Source organism: Entelurus aequoreus, linkage group LG14, assembly GCF_033978785.1.
Source record: "Entelurus aequoreus isolate RoL-2023_Sb linkage group LG14, RoL_Eaeq_v1.1, whole genome shotgun sequence".
Lineage (NCBI taxonomy): Eukaryota > Metazoa > Chordata > Actinopteri > Syngnathiformes > Syngnathidae > Entelurus > Entelurus aequoreus.
Genome location: NC_084744.1, coordinates 43,573,849 through 43,591,105, shown reverse-complemented (window position 1 = coordinate 43,591,105; position 17,257 = coordinate 43,573,849). Strand labels below are relative to the sequence as shown.

Sequence of the window (17,257 nt, the reverse complement as noted above, 5' to 3'; positions counted from 1 at the left end):
ATACTGCCAAATATTCTAAGTTTTTCTTGTGAAATTGTGACCTTTTTCTTGTGACACACCAACTCATTTTTCACAACAAGTTTCTTTATATTTGCATAGTATGTATATATTGTTAATTTTATAAATACAAATCTTTATATATCTAGAAAGGGTGGTCCTAAAGAGGGAGGCATTTTTCTGAGGTCTCAAGAAGGTAACAAATACAAGAATATGTGCGTGCGTGCGTGCGCGTGTGTGTGTGTGTGTGTGTTCATTACAACACCGTTGTTGCATCTCATGACATTTTGGTCTTTTCAGTTTCCCTGCACATTTTTTGAAGGCCGTGCTGACATGTGTGCTGCGTTCTGCTATGAGATCCTGAAGTGCTGTAACTCCAAACTGAGCTCCATTCGCAGCGACGCAGCCCACCTGCTCTACTTTCTAATGAAGAGCAACTTTGACTACACGGGGCGCAAGTCTTTTGTCCGGACGCACTTGCAGGTGGGATAATCTCCCTCAAACATTATGAATTGTGTCTTCATATTTAATGCGGACTCTCTGTGCGTCTCGTGGCAAAAAAGAAATGCAATGAAAAAACACTTTGAACATCTCAATGTAGTTTTATCATTGGACATTGCTTACATTAGCAGTGTTTTCACCTTAACAGTAAAACACAATGGATCATCATATTCCTATTACAGTGTGATTATTTTCTGCACTATTATTGTTGCTTCTCTTAAACTCCCAAATATTTTTGCAACTCTTAAAAGTTTGACTCATACAAAGTTATGGAACCTCAACATATAATAATATGTCAAGTTGTCAACACACACTGATGAACACGCAAGTCAACTGATGGTGTGGCATCATGTGACAATATACAGTAAATGATCAAATAATACAGTTAATAAGGTACTGTAGCATTGTCCTGTTTAAAGGGGAACTGCACTTCTTTTGAAAGCTTTTTTTTGCCAATTTTTCGCAATCCCTATGTAAGACAAGAACAGAACACATATGTTTTTCTTTTTTCGTAAAATACTGCAAGTACAAGGTGACACACAATGCAGCCAATGGAGTAATCTATTGTGCCCATAAAGCCCTCTAAAAATAACCATAAACTGCCAACAATGAATATTATATATATATACACTATATTGCCAAAAGTATTTGGCCACCTGTCTTTACTCACATATGAACTTGAAGTGCCATCCTATGGAATTGTCCAAAATGTTTTGGTATCCTGGAGCATTCAAAGTTCCTTTCACTGGAACTAAAGGGCAAAGCCCAACTCCTGAAAAACAACCCCACACCATAATTCCTCCTCCAACAAATTTCACACTCGACACAATGCAGTCCGAAATGTAGCGTTCTCCTGACAACCTCCAAACGAATCGAAAAGCGTGATTCATCAGTCCAGAAAAGGCGTCTCCACTGCTCTAGAGTCCAGTGGCGACGTGCTTTACACCACTGCATCCCACGCTTCGCATTGGACTTGGTGATGTATGGCTTAGATGCAGCTGCTCGGCCATGGAAACCCATTCCATGAAGCTCTCTGCGTACTGTACGTGGGCTAATTGGAAGGTCACATGAAGTTTGGAGCTGTGTAGCAACTGACTGTGCAGAAAGTCTTTGCACTATGCACTTCAGCATCCGCTGACCCCTCTCTGTCAGTTTACATGGCCTACCACTTGGTGGCTGAGTTGCTGTTGTTCCCAAACTCTTTACTTTTCTTATAATAAAGTTGACTTTGGAATATTTCGGAGCGAGGAAATTTCACGACTGGATTTGTTGCACAGGTGGCATCCTATGACAGTTCCACGCTGGAAATCACTGAGAGCGGCCCATTATTTCACAAATGTTTGTAGAAACAGTCTCCATGCCTAAGTGCTTGATTTTATACACCTGTGGCCGGGCCAAGTGATTAGGACACCTGATTCTCATAATTTGGATGGGTGGCCAAATACTTTTGGCAATATAGTGTGTATATATATATAAATATATATATATATATCAACCAGATATTAGCAATATTGTTAATATAAGCGCTAACACACTACTTTCAGCGTGATCACAGAGAGCTAACTAGCTTATGCAGCTACAGTGTTGACATACTGACCTGCTGCTGCTGCTGCAACGCCTCTGAGTTGATGAAAGTCAATTCAAGATTATAAATCATGCCTCTCACCAGGATAGTAGAAGGATGTTGCCATAAACCCAGAAGTTGGTCAACTTTGACACTCAACTTAAACCGAGAGATAGCGATACCTATGGGAGAATTATGATTCATTCTTCGTCTAAACGGTAAGATATCACGTCCCATCAGTCGGCATCAGAATCAGAAGTACTTTATTAATCCCAGAGGGGAAATTACGATAAGTGATAATAAATAATAAAATATAACTGAGAGCAGACATTGTACAGTAAGTGATTGTTTTATTACGTTTCTAGTTGGTATTTCTTGTTTAGCACTTAGCAATGCTGCTGCATGATGCTTAGTGTTTCACCAGAGCTGGATCTGTTTAGCACACGACACGCTTTTAAAACTTGTAGCTCATCCTCCGTGAGTCTGTGAAATTAATACGCCGCCATATGCTTAAAATGACAAAAATTCAATGTTATTAATGTGCCTTTCTACATTACATATGTATTTACAGAATGTATATAAAACGTTGATGGAGGTTGTTTTTGGTGTTTTTAGAGATCTTTATAGGCAAAATAGAGGGACTGCATAAAAAAAGAAAAACGTGTTCTTGTCTCACATAAATATTATGAAGGATTGGCAAAATTGCAAAATAAATGCATGTTTTGGCTCATTGAAATGAAAAATCCACTGGTGTGTTTTGAGTAGCATTATAATCAGATTGTATGTTGTAACTGTAGTTGTTAAAATGTGTATTCATGCTCACTTCAAGCTGAAATACTTGTTGTTTTTGATTGATAAGGTAATAAATGTCTTGTAATTCGCCACATTAAAGGTTTTCAAAATGCGACAAAGTGAGCCCCCCTTCACCCCTTAAAGGAGCATAACACAATTGGGGCCACACCTAATTCCTGAAAAGCATATTTTCCACAGCATATTTCAATCCCTTTTTTGCGATTGTTGCGGACCAAAATGCTTGAGTTTGCTGCAGCTTTTTCATAAAGTCGCGTAAAATGTTGTTGCGATGTTTTAGGGATTATTTTGTGTTCAATCAAATGGAATCAACTTGTGATTTTATGAATTTGTTATCAATGTTTTAAGTGTTCATTGTAACAGAAATTGTCAGACAAATACTGTTTCGATGTTTTACTCGTTTTACACCACCCAGATTTTTAAGTAGACACTACTGTATATGGCAGTAAATGCACATATTCATTGCTCTTTGTCAAATTACTGCAGGGTTTAAATTTATTATAACTAATAACAGTAATAATTAATTATAATTACTGAAATAAACCCCACCAAATAGTTCCTTATTGTTTGCCGTCTGCTTTGTCGTCCACAAGTTGTGTATGTTTCACACTTAAAATGTGTTTATCCATTTTAGATATTCATTGGCTGTGCCAGCAATCGGAGGGTTGCTGGTTACTGGGGTTCAATTCCCACCTTCTACCTTCCTAGTCACGTCCGTTGTGTCCTTGGGCAAGACACTTCACCCTTTGCCTCTGATGGCTGCTGGTTAGCGCCTTGCATGGCAGCTCCCGCCATCAGTGTGTGAATGTGTGTGTGAATGGGTAAATGTGGAAATACTGTCAAAGCGCTTTGAGTACCTTGAAGGTAGAAAAGCGCTATACAAGTATAACCCATTTATCATTTATTATTTATTTATTTATGTTCCAACACTTCAGGTGGTGATTGCTGTAAGTCAGTTGATAGCTGATGTCATCGGTATTGGGAGTACCCGCTTCCAGCATTCCTTATCCATAATCAACAACTGTGCCAACAGTGACAGAACTATGAAGGTCAGGAAACTGTTGTTTTTATTATTTGTTGTGATTAATGACGTAGCTAAAAAACAATTTCTCCCTCAACAGCACACTGCATTCCCGTCAGACGTTAAAGACCTGACCAAACGTATCCGAACCGTTTTGATGGCGACCGCTCAGATGAAGGAGCACGAGAGAGATCCAGAGATGCTGGTGGACCTCCAGTACAGCCTGGCCAAGTCTTACACCAGCACACCGGAGCTCCGAAAAACCTGGCTGGACAGCATGGCTCGAATCCATGTGAAAAATGGAGATTTGTCAGAGGTCTGTAGTAGAATTTGGGGCATTTCTTTTGAAGGTGTTGGTTTATTTAATTCTCAGGGAATTATGCATATGCCTGAATAACAGCACTGAATCAACCATCATGCAGGGGGTGGTTCCTTCTGGAAGTGTACAACTTGATGCTCTTCCCATTATGGACTGTTTTGCCTTGAAGTGCCATTATAGTTTTAACTACAAAACCCAAAACCAGTGAAGTTGGAACGTTGTGTAATTCGTAAACAAAAACAGAATACAAAGATTTGCAAATCGTTTTCAATTTATATTCAATTGAATAGACTGCAAAGACAAGATATTTCATGTTTCAACTGAGAAACTTTTTTTTTTTTTGCAAATAATCATTAACTTAGAATTTAATGGCAGCAACATGTTGCAAAAAAGTTGTCACAGGGGCATTTTACCACTGTGTTACATGGCCTTTCCTTTTAACAACACTCAGTAAACGTTTGGGAACTGAGGAGACACATTTTTGAAGCTTCTCAGGTGGAATTCTTTCCCATTCTTGCTTAATGTACAGCTTAAGTTGTTCAACAGTCCGGGGGTCTCCGTTGGGGTATTTTAGGCTTCATAATGCGCCACACATTTTCAATGGGAGACAGGTCTGGACTACAGGCAGGCCAGTCTAGTACCCGCACTCTTTTACTATGAAGCCACGTTGATGTAACACGTGGCTTGGCATTGTCTTGCTGAAATAAGCAGGGGCGTCCATGGTAACGTTGCTTGGATGGCAACGTATGTTGCTCCAAAACCTGTATGTACCTTTCAGCATTAATGGCGCCTTCACAGATGTATAAGTTACCCATGTCTTGGGCACTAATACACCCCCATACCATCACACATGCTGGCTTTTCAACTTTGCGCCTATAACAATCCGGATGGTTCTTTTCCTCTTTGGTCCGGAGGACACTACGTCCGCAGTTTCCAAAAAAAATTTGAAATGTGGACTCGTCAGACCACAAAACACTTTTCCACTTTGTATCAGTCCATCTTAGATGAGCTCAGGCCCAGCGAAGCCGACGGCATTTCTGGGTGTTGTTGATAAGCGGTTTTCGCCTTGCATAGGAGAGTTTTAACTTGCACTTACAGATGTAGCGACCAACTGTAGTTACTGACAGTGGGTTTCTGAAGTGTTCCTGAGCCCATGTGGTGATATCCTTTACACACTGATGTCGCTTGTTGATGCAGTACAGCCTGAGGGATCGAAGGTCACAGGCTTAGCTGCTTACGTGCAGTGATTTCTCCAGATTCTCTGAACCCTTTGATGATATTACGGACCGTAGATGGTGAAATCTCTAAATTCCTTGCAATAGCTGGTTGAGAAATGTTGTTCTTAAACAATTTGCTCAGGCATTTGTTGACAAAGTGGTGACCCTCGCCCCATCCTTGTTTGTGAATGACTGAGCATTTCATGGAATCTACTTTTATACCCAATCATGGCACCCACCTGTTCCCAATTTCCCATTCTTGCATGATGTACAGCTTAAGTTTTTCAACAGTCCGGGGTCTCTGTTGTCGTATTTTAGGCTTCATAATGCGCCACACATTTTCAATGGGAGACAGGTCTGGACCCGGACATCTTATATGTAATAGAAATGTGTAAGGGGGTGTATGGTGTGTGGTCATTAAATATGTATTCTGATATATGTCCTTCACAGAAAATGAGCCAAAGTCAGTGAGTCTCAGTTTGAAAAATTAATTAATTGTATCATTTTCCTTTTAATAAAAAAATGAAAAGGGTCCCACAGACCTGAACACCACACAAGGGTTAAATGAGGTACCTTTCATTTCCCTGACTGTACTACTGTATTGTCCCTGCTTGCAGGCGGCCATGTGCTACATTCACGTGGCAGCGCTGGTGGCAGAATACCTGAGGAGGAAAGGTACCATGCTTGCTTGTGGCATTATAGCGGTCACCGAGCGTGATTGGGTCGCTAACACGCAGTGTCACTCTCGATGCAGGCATGTTCACACAAGGATGCTCGGCGTTCCAAGTAGTGACTCCAAACATCGACGAGGAGGCCGCCATGCTGGAGGACGTCGGCATGCAGGATGTCCATTTCAATGAAGTACTTGCATGATTTATACTATTTCCATTTGCTTTCATTGATTCATTTCAACATCTTTAATTAAACAGACTAAATGTAGAATGTTCTATTAAGTTATCTATTTTTATGCCAACAAAATCATGTACCGTATTTTTCGGATTATAAGTCGCTCCGGAGTATAAGTCGCACCGGCCGAAAATGCATAATAAAGAAGGAAAAAAACATATATAAGTCGCACTGGAGTATAAATCGCATTTTTGGGGGAAATTTATTTGATAAAACCCAACACCAAGAATAGACATTTGAAAGGCAATTTAAAATAAATAAAGAATAGTGAACAACAGGCTGAATAAGTGTACGTTACATGAGGCATAAATAACCAACTGAGAACGTGCCTGGTATGTTAACGTAACATATTATGGTAAGAGTCATTCAAATAACTATAACATATAGAACATGCTATACGTTTACCAAACAATCTGTCACTCCTAATCGCTAAATCCCATGAAATCTTCTTCCTCAGTGTCGCTTCATACAACTCTGCCAACTCCAAAGGTATGCGCCGCTTCCTCTTCTATCGGTACGTCGCTTACGTCAGAGTCATCGTTGCCGTTCCGATTATTCCAGCCGTTCTGAATCCGGACAGGATGGTTTCGGTTGTCACTGAAGCCCATGCTTTGTCGATCCATCCAATGACATCCAGAAAAGTTGCATGGCGCATTCTCCCGGTTGCTGTGAAGCTGTGCTGAGCATCTTTTTTTTCACAATGCACTTCTGCCATGACCCGCCCCCGCCAAATTTCTATAGGTTGACGTGTGTGTGTGACGATTGCTGATATACGCCTAGTCTCTTACGTGAATGAGATAAATAATATTATTTGATATTTTACGGTAATGTGTTAATAATTTCGCACATAAGTCGCTCCAAACTATGAAAAAAACTGCGATTTATAATCGGAAAAATATGGTAGGTGGCAGGTGAGACGCACGGAATCAAGATACTGATTAAAGAGCATGATTATTGCACAGAAATGATCATAATATATCATCATAATGAATTAACAAATTCATGGTAATGGAGGAGATCAAGTACCTAGGAGTCTTGTTCACGAGTGAGGGAAGAGTGGATAGTGAGATCGACAGGTGGATCGGTGCGGCGTCTTCAGTAATGCGGACGCTGTATCGATCCGTTGTTGTGAAGAAGGAGTTGAGCCGGAAGGCAAAGCTCTCAATTTACCGGTCGATCACCTATGGTCATGAGCTTTGGGTTATGACCGAAAGGACAAGATCACGGGTACAAGCGGCCAAAATGAGTTTCCTCCGCCGGGTGGCGGGGCTCTCCCTTAGAGATAGGGTGAGAAGCTCAAAGTAAAGCCGCTGCTCCTCCATATGGAGAGGAGCCAGAAGAGGTGGTTCGGGCATCTGGTCAGGATGCCACCCGAACGCCTCCCTAGGGAGGTGTTTAGGGCGAGTCCGACCGATAGGAGGCCACGGGGAAGACCCATGACACGTTGGGAAGACTATGTCTCCCGGCTGGCCTGGGAACGCCTCGGGATCCCCCGGGAGGAGCTGGACGAAGTGGCTGGGGAGAGGGAAGTCTGGGCTTCCCTGCTTAGGCTGCTGCCCCCGTGACTCGACCGCGGATACGCGGAAGAAGATGGATGGATGGATGGATGGTAATAAATGTTCTTTTTTTTTTTTAATGTATTTTTTATTAATCAATCCAACAAAATAATCCATCCATCCATCCATGCATTTTCTACCGCTTGTCCCTTAATACAATTCCAATTCCAAAACCCGGCCCAGCAACATTCAGAATAGCAATCAACAGAGCAATTGAGAGGACACACAAACATGACACAAAACAATCCAAAAGTAGTCAAACAAAAATGAATAATATCAACAACAGTATCAATATTAATAACAATTCCAACATGGCAGTGATTAGAAATCCCTCATTGACATTATCATCACAGACATTTATAAACAAATACATGTTCTTATTCATTATCAACATTATTACTAGTAATATTATTATTGTTCCAATTATAGTGTAATAATGTTCATTGTCAATACTGTGTTTTTACTGTCTACTTCAATAAAAAAAAATTTTTTATGAATACTTTAATTTATCTGCTGATGTAATTCTGGTGTTGTTGTTGTTGTCCTTCTCTGTCTTGTCCCCTTAATTTCCCCCTCTAGCTTTTTTTTTCTCCTTCTTTCTATTCCCTCATGATCCGGTCCGGCTGCACGGAACCCTAAATATATTCAAATATGTAAAGTAGTTAAACGCAGATAATGCAAGAAGAGAAGTATCTGCACTACAGATTTATGTGTGGGGCATCCAGAGAAACCATCTAATTTGCCCATGTGTCTGGAAAGACAGGTTAAAAAAAAGATTTATTTATTAATTAAAACTAAATGTAAGCTTTTTGTGGCTTTTTATAGGAGTCGGTGACTGTTTATCAGGTCTCAAAACCATATAAAAACATGTTGATGTTCTCTTGGCTATTGGTTATGATTGAATTAGTGCATCCTCTATGACTGACTTTATAACAATACACCTTATGAAATGATGCTCAAGCTGTCCGATCAAACCTTAAAAGTAATTGTTACTGTCAATATTTTCCTTAGGATGTCCTCGTGGAGCTTTTGGAGGAGTGTGCCGACGGCCTGTGGAAAGCCGAGCGTTACGAGCTCATCTCCGACATCTACAAGTTGATCATTCCCATTTATGAGAAGCGTAGGGACTTTGAGGTAGAGAGTCTTCCAAACAGGGGCTTGTTTTGACTTTTGGTTGTTTGGTATAACCCACTTTTCTAATTCCCCGCTCAGAAACTAGCCCATCTGTACGACACGTTGCATCGGGCGTACAGCAAGGTGACCGAGGTCATGCACACAGGCAAGAGGTTACTTGGCACCTATTTCAGAGTGGCCTTCTTTGGCCAGGTGAGTTAAACATCCAATGACTTGATCCCAATATTTGTATTAGTGGTGATTACATTTTTTTATACATAAACTAGGGCTGTCAAATGATACATTTTTAATCAGATTAATCACAATTGGAATTTGGATTGATCATTATTGGTACATTGTTATGTAAAAATATTATGGTTTTACTTCAAATACTGGTCACAACTGTCCAATGATGTGTTGTATCAATAAATATGAGAATTCTTGCATTCCATTCAAGGGTCAGAAACTCAAAACTTTAGGTGCCAGTTGTAAGTTTAATTTAAAGATACATTTGTGTAAGAACCACAAGTATTATATGGTAACGGTGCAACATTGGGAGATACGGTATCCTGGGTGTTTAAAAACCAACAGTGTTCACTAAATTGAACACAAAACTATCTCACAAAACCGTAAAAACATCCGCACCGTGGATTTTGTGAACTTTTCCACCACCCCCAATATATACATTTAATATATCTGTGTTGGCCCTGCGATGAGGTGGCTACTTGTCTAGGGTGTACGCCGCCTTCCGCCCGAATGCAGCTGAGATAGGCTCCAGCACTCCCCGCGACCCCAAAAGGGACAAGCGGTAGCAAATGGATGGATGGATGGATGATTAATCACAGGTGATTACTTGCTTGCATGATTAAATTTGCATAAGAAAATATGGCTTAATATTTGTCTTAATTTTGAGGTCGCAAAAAATATGTTTTGCAAGCACAGACAAATTTTGGAAATTATTGAACTCAAGCAAAAAAAAAAAATGTTTGAGTGAACATAAATGTATTTTGTGCACAATTTTTGCTATTATTGATATTAACACTCAAATTTTACCGATACGCTCTCTCACCCTTCTGGGCGTTCAACTTTTTTTCTACACTCGCTCAGATTTCTGCTGTGCGCTCGGCAAGTTTAGACACACCGTTATATTTGTGTCAAAAAGGCAACTAATCAGAACAGGACAAATTTACGCTCTGATTGGCTGCTTTGTCTCCAATTAAATTGCTTGTTATGTCATCCCGGAAACATTAGTTCAAACCTAATGGAGTCGATTGTCCTGTCCCAATTGAGCGGCTGCATCTTTCCAATGACCCGGCCCATGCGCTGCAGGGAGTGTGGGTCATGGAAAGAGTCCTTCAGCCACAGCTGGAGCAACGTTTTTTTGGGAGGGTCTGGCCTTCGCAGCACTTCTTGGTCGTGTCACGAGTTCACATCCTCCGGCTTGCAATCAGGTTCACAAAGTGGAGAAAAGAAGAGAAAGAAACCTACAAAATATTAAAGCAAAAAATTATTTATATTTTATCCTGTTTATGTGTCTTGCTGTCGGCGGATTTATCTCCTGCCCAGAGAGAAATTTGTTATTTTGAAACATAGTGGGCTACTTTATACTATAACCTAAATTGTAGCGCACGCTGATGGAAAAAATAGAAAGTACTTTATTGATCCCTGGGGGAAATTCAGCACCACAGTTCGCTCACAATAAACAAACACTTAGGTATTTTTTACATGTGAATAATATAAATACAGTCTATTATACAGCATTATTCACATGTGAATAATATAAATACAGTCTATTATACAGCATTATTCACATGTGAATCATAGAAATACAGTCTATTATACAGCATTATTCACATGTGCATAATATACATACAGTCTATTATACAGAATTATTCACATGTGAATAATATAAATACAGTCTATTATACAGCATTATTCACATGTGAATAACATAAATACAGTCTGTTATACAGCATTATTCACATGTGAATAATATAAATACAGTCTATTATACAGCATTATTCACATGTGAATAATATAAATACAGTCTATTATACAGAATTATTCACATGTGAATAATATAAATACAGTCTATTATACAGCATTATTCACATGTGAATAACATAAATACAGTCTGTTATACAGCATTATTCACATGTGAATAATATAAATACAGTCTATTATACGGCATTATTCACATGTGAATAATATAAATACAGTCTATTATACAGCATTATTCACATGTAAATAATATAAATACGATCAACTTTTTTTTTTAAATCTGCTTAAAATATGCTGTAAATTTCAGCCATAAGAGCTCAAAAATATAGCAAAATGTTTTAGTAGGACTTTGGTAAACTATGAAGCCGCACCGCTTGATGGATTGTACTGTGCTTCTACATAGGAGTATTATTATGGTGTGTGTATAAGGTAAGACATATTATCTGACGTTTTGTTTCGCAATATTATGCAAAAGCAACTTTTCTTACCTTCGGGTACCTGCTGATCTGTATTTGGGATCTGCATAAATCCTGAAAAAATTGCGCGCATCCGCCTTTGTAGTCTGTGCCGAAGCTTCTTTTTTCTCTATCTTCTTGTTATGGGACATTCATGCTCCGCTGTTGCCATTCTAATATAAAGTATTGTAAAGTTCTTACTTATATCTGTCAGTAAACTCGCCATGAAAGCGCTAAAACAGTAGTGAGTTTACATTATTATACATTGTTCACCCAAGGAACTTTAGTTATTAGAGTTCCAGTCAGACGGTTTTTCACGGGACACATTTCCAGTGTTGTTGTTTCCGGATGAGGAGATGCTGCTCTGTTATTGATTGAAGTAAAATCTGAATGTCAGTAAAACAGTTAGCTCCATCTTTTGACACTTCTTCCACACCCGTCCTTGCACGCTACACCGCTACAACAAAGATGACGGGGAGAAGACGCTGTCCAAGGTGAGCCACGTAAATAAGACCGCCCACAAAACGGCGCATCCTGAAGCGACTGTCAGAAAGCGTCTTGAAGATGATCTCTGAAACATCATCTATGCAACATTTTGACCAAAGAACCACCATTACATGTTATGTAGACCACAAGGAAGTCTTTTACATTTAGAAAAAAATAATAATAATATGACTCATTTAATGCGCCTTATAATCCGGTGCGCCTTATATATGAAAAAAGATCGAAAATAGACCATTCATCGGCAGTGTGCTTTATAATCCGGTGGGCCCTATGGTCCGAAACATACGGTAGTTTATTGTTAAATATTATATAATGATTTCTTTATTAGTTTGTGTTCATATCAAATGTATTATGTAGTACAACAATCAGCTTGGCAAACTCACTTGATGAGGTAGTTGGACATACTGTATGTGTACCCTCAGAAACATGCTGGAGACAATCCAGATCATGTTCCAAACAGAGAAGACTTCATAGTCTTTCACATGAGGTCACTTGTTCATTTTGACAGCCCTAATTTAAACGTGATATTGCGATAATCTTCAAAAAATGTCCTTGCTTCATCTATTTCCTCTTCACATATCAGCACAGGTTCTGTTAATTCTTCATTCATCAAACTAATGCATTTTTTTTGCTCTTTTGCCCTCTTTTAAGGCAGCGGTAAGTTGTGAAGTTGTGAGCTCCTCCAGGCTGCCCTTGTGTGGTGGTGGTGGTGGTGGTGTTTTTTTTTTAAATGCATTTTTGCTACTGCAATTGACTGTTAAAACCATCTTTGCAGCTTCTAAATACGGTGCATGGCGCTCTTCAATTTCTACATGCATTTCATTTCATTGGGTGGTACAGATTCAGGGTTTCTGGGTGTGTTTACGTCCGCCTGTCACTCACATGGTCACCTGGTGTCCGAGCCAGCTGTCATTGAATAACGGTACCTTGAATTTCTGCTCTACATGCCCCGTAGCCTTACCATTTTACCGATTCGGAGGCTGAGGTAAATGAGTGTGATAGCCACCACGGTAGTAGGACTGCAGTCGGGTTTTTAGGCGCTTCTAATCTCTGCTAATGCAATCAGAGCTGCGTCACGTGCCGCCTCAGCGTCTCCTTCAGCACTAAAGTTGCAGGAGTCCTCTGTTAATATGATAAGTTAAGTTAAAAGTTAAAGTTAAAGTACCAAGGATTGTCACACCCACACACTAGGTGTGGTGAAATTTGTCCTCTGCATTTGACCCATTCCCTTGTTCACCCCCTGGGAGGTGAGGGGAGCAGTGAGCAGCAGCTGTGGCCGCATCCGGGAATCATTTTGGTGATTTAACCCCCAATGTCAGGTTCAAACACTGATGACATCTATTAAACAGACAAAGAAGCAAGGAATTAAACAGAGACAGAATTCAATTTAGCTCAATTGAGGAGAAACGTCTGGGCTGTACTCTTTGAACAGTCTCCCACCACGCTCTGACGAAAGATTGTACGCCTCCTCTTTTATTTGGACTTTCCCTGATTACATGGCAACAGCTGTTTCTAAAGGAATGGGGGTCGTAAACAGCCGCTGCCTTTGGTTACAAAACAATTCAAAGAAAAGGTGCCCTGAGGGGGGTCAGGTCCTGCTTCCTCTCCGCTTTGTAGATCTCAGGTCAAGACAAAATCTTCCTGTGGATTACAATACATCAAGGAAACCGACACCTTCATGTCGCTTCCCATCCTACACAGTGGAGTTTTACAAGCCTTTTGATTGGTAAGATAAAAGACAGCTTTTGTCTGCTCGCCGGGAACTCATGGAAACACAAAGTTTTGTGATACAATTATTCTGACACCCAATTCCAACCCTTGATGCTGAGTGCCAAGCAGGGAGGTAATGGGTCCCAATTTTATATTCTTTGGTATGACTCGGCCAGGGTTTGAACTCACGACCTACCGATCTCAGGGCGGACGCTCTAACCACAAGGCCACTGAGTAGGTGTAACACAATGTAAGACAATTGAATGAATGAGCAACTTGAGGGTTCCAGGTTCGATCCCCGCTTCCGCCATCCTAGTCACTGCCGTTGTGTCCTTGGGCAAGACACTTTACCCACCAGCTCCCAGTGCCACCCACACTGGTTTAAAAATGTAACTTAGATATTGGGTTTCACTATGTAAAGCGCTTTGAGTCACTAGAGAAAAGCGCTATATAAATATAATACACTCACCTGTTTTTGTTTTTTTTAAAGGCTTTTTCAGTACTGCTGCATTGTTGCAGAATTGTTGATTGTCGCTCATCTCATTCGGATGCCTTCTTAATGTTGTGGCCAGTGGTTGCTGCTTCTGTTTGGTGTGCTTTAAATATCAGGGAATGTTTTGATTGGGTATTTGTGTGTGTGTAATACCTAAGCTACATACTTAGCATGTGTTTTTCTTGCTTTTAGGGCTTCTTTGAGGATGAAGATGGGAAGGAATATATCTACAAAGAACCAAAATTCACGCCGCTGTCTGAGATATCTCAGAGGCTCCTGAAGTTATACTCTGACAAGTTTGGTCAGGAGAACGTGAAGATGATTCAGGATTCTGGGAAAGTGAGTCTAATGATTAGGGATGTTCCGATCAGGGATTTATGCTGCCGATTCCGACACCTATACAAAAGCGCTATACAAGTATAATCCATTTACCATTTTTTTAGTGAAACGATACTATTTAACTCAAACTTAGATTTAAATAAATGCAGGTTTTGGAGTAATATGAATTGGCTCCATAGGAAACAAATTGCTCAACAACTTATGTTTAATGCACAATTTGAAAATATCAAAATGAAGTAAATATAACTCTTAAAGAAAATAATGTTCTGTTTGACTTCTGGTTGGTTGTTGGTGTTGCCGGACGGACAACAAACCGGTCAAGGTTTCCACTGGTTTTGTTGCCTTTGTTATTTTTTTCTGACCACTACTAGCTACTAGTCAGGTTGCTTCTAGACCTCCACCCCAGATCCCACCTCACTCCTACCCACTTCTCTAAAGTGGGCTGGCTCAAGGTGGAGGACAGAGTTAAACAACTTGCACTGAGCCTAGTCTATAAAATCCGCTACACCTCCCTGATACCGAAGTACATGTCAAACTACTTCCTTAACGTAAATGACCGCCATAACCACAACACCAGGGGGTGCTCCACTAACCACGTTAAACCCAGATTCCGAACTAACAAAGGTCTTAACTCATTCTCTTTCTATGCCACATCAATGTGGAATGCGCTCCCAACAGGTATAAAAGAAAGGGCATCTCTATCTTCCTTCAAAACCGCTATAAAAGTTCACCTCCAGGCAGCTACAACCCTAAACTAACACCCTCCCCGGATTGCTAATAATCAAATGTAAACAATCAAATGCAGATTCTTTTTCTTATGCCTTCTGATCTCTCTCTCTCTCTCTCTCTCTCTCTCTCTCTCTCTCTCTCTCTCTCTCTCTCTCTCTATGTCCACTACTTGATGTCCATATCCCCACCCCACCCACCCCCCCACCCCACCCCCCCTCCACACTCCTGATTGTAAATAATGTAAATAATTCAATGTGATTATCTTGTGTGATGACTGTATTATGATGATAGTATATATGATAGTATATATCTGTATCATGAATCAATTTAAGTGGACCCCGACTTAAACAAGTTGAAAAACTTATTCGGGTGTTACCATTTAGTGGTCAATTGTACGGAATATGTACTTCACTGTGCAACCTACTAATAAAAGTCTCAATCAATCAATCAATCAAACGTCCCACATTCCACCATCATGGGCAATAGAAAAACAGGGCGGAAAACCACGCAATGCACTTTGTAGACAGAACCGTTCACCTTTTCTAGCCACATATTTTCCTTTTCCTAATCGAATTTGTATTTCTGCAGCCTTTTCGTTTTGTTCCTCGGAGGAGAATGCGTATTGAGGTGTTACTTGTATACGTAAGCATTGGTCTCGGCGTCATCGCCTGTCAGCCATGCTTTTGTGTTCTTGTCTGTTTTCTTCCGGTAATTCCGTTGCACACGCCAGTGCCTTGAACAATGAGATGAGCCGAATTCTGTGTTGTAATGGTCATGTGTGAGGGTGCTGTCAGCTCATTGGTCCTCACTGCAAAAAGTCAGTGTTCAAAAACAAGAAAAAAATAAATAAAATCAGGGGTATTTTACTTGAACTAATGAAAATTATCTGCCAATAGAACAAGAAAATTTGGCTTGTCAAGACTTTCCAAAACAAGTAAAATTAGCTAACCTCAATGAACCCCAAAGTACCTTACAATAAGTATATTCTCACTAATAACAAGTGCACTTTTCTTGATCGAAAAAACAAATATGAGACCTTTTTTCTCAATATGTTAAAAAATATTCTTAAATTAAGTAAATGCTAGTGCCATTATCTTGACATAATGATATGCAATAGGCAATACATTTCTTGAAACCAGCAAACTTATAGTAAAAACTAGTTTATTTTTCTTAATGGAAAGGCAACAAGGCAACCGCTTGTTACTCTCGGGGTCTACTAGCCGCTCAGGCAAATCATATGGTCTAAAAATGCATTTTTCCATTGTTAACATGACATCATCGCGCCAAGTGCGTGCTCTTTCAGTCAATTAGTGCGTGAGGCATATATATATATATATTTTTTTTTTTTTTTACAGCCCTGGCCCCCAGCCACATTTTTTTGATTGTAATTTTGAAGAATTTATCTGAATGTGCATGAACTATTTCTGTTCAAAATAGTTTGAAATGTCACATGTTAAATGTATAAATACTAACCGTCAGTTTACTGTACTGTGCCAACTGTACTACTATATCATCAATCAATCAATCAATGTTTATTTATATAGCCCTAAATCACAAGTGTCTCAAAGGGCTGTACAAGCCACAACGACATCCTCGGTACAGAGCCCACTATATGAGTACATCTTTTCTATTGTTTCATTGAAAATAAAACAGCAAAGTCCATTTGGCTGTCATCTGTTTTAATCATGAGACACGATTGTGTCAAAGTTAAGATTTTTTATTTCATGCTTGAAATAAGAAATTATTACTTTGAAAAAGCAGTTTTATACTTGTGAGTGTTAATGACACAGCTTTGCAACACTTGATATTCTAGTTTCAAGCATGTTTTAGTCAATATAGGTCATCAAATCTCAGCAACAAGCTGTAATATCTTACAAAGAAAATTTAGGACCAAAACCCTTAAAACAAGTAAAACACTCTCACATAAAATCTGCTTAGTGAGAAGAATTATCTTATCAGACAGAAAATAAGCAAATATCACCCTTATTTGAGATATTTAATCTTACTTAGATTTCAGTTTTT

At 39.6% G+C, this 17,257-nt stretch overlaps 1 protein-coding gene across 5 annotated transcripts in view; it reads left to right on the top strand.

Moving 5' to 3' along the window:
- Positions 1 to 17,257, top strand: part of LOC133664922 (dedicator of cytokinesis protein 9-like) — a 270,243-nt gene that overhangs the window by 240,224 nt on the left and 12,762 nt on the right. For all 5 annotated transcript variants that reach the window (XM_062069950.1, XM_062069949.1, XM_062069946.1 and 2 more), the window contains exons 41-48: positions 298 to 480; positions 3,808 to 3,921; positions 3,994 to 4,209; positions 6,047 to 6,104; positions 6,184 to 6,290; positions 8,903 to 9,025; positions 9,104 to 9,217; positions 14,360 to 14,506. In XM_062069950.1, the coding sequence (XP_061925934.1) occupies positions 298 to 480; positions 3,808 to 3,921; positions 3,994 to 4,209; positions 6,047 to 6,104; positions 6,184 to 6,290; positions 8,903 to 9,025; positions 9,104 to 9,217; positions 14,360 to 14,506 (1,062 nt within the window). The remainder of the gene's footprint in view (positions 1 to 297; positions 481 to 3,807; positions 3,922 to 3,993; positions 4,210 to 6,046; positions 6,105 to 6,183; positions 6,291 to 8,902; positions 9,026 to 9,103; positions 9,218 to 14,359; positions 14,507 to 17,257) is intronic.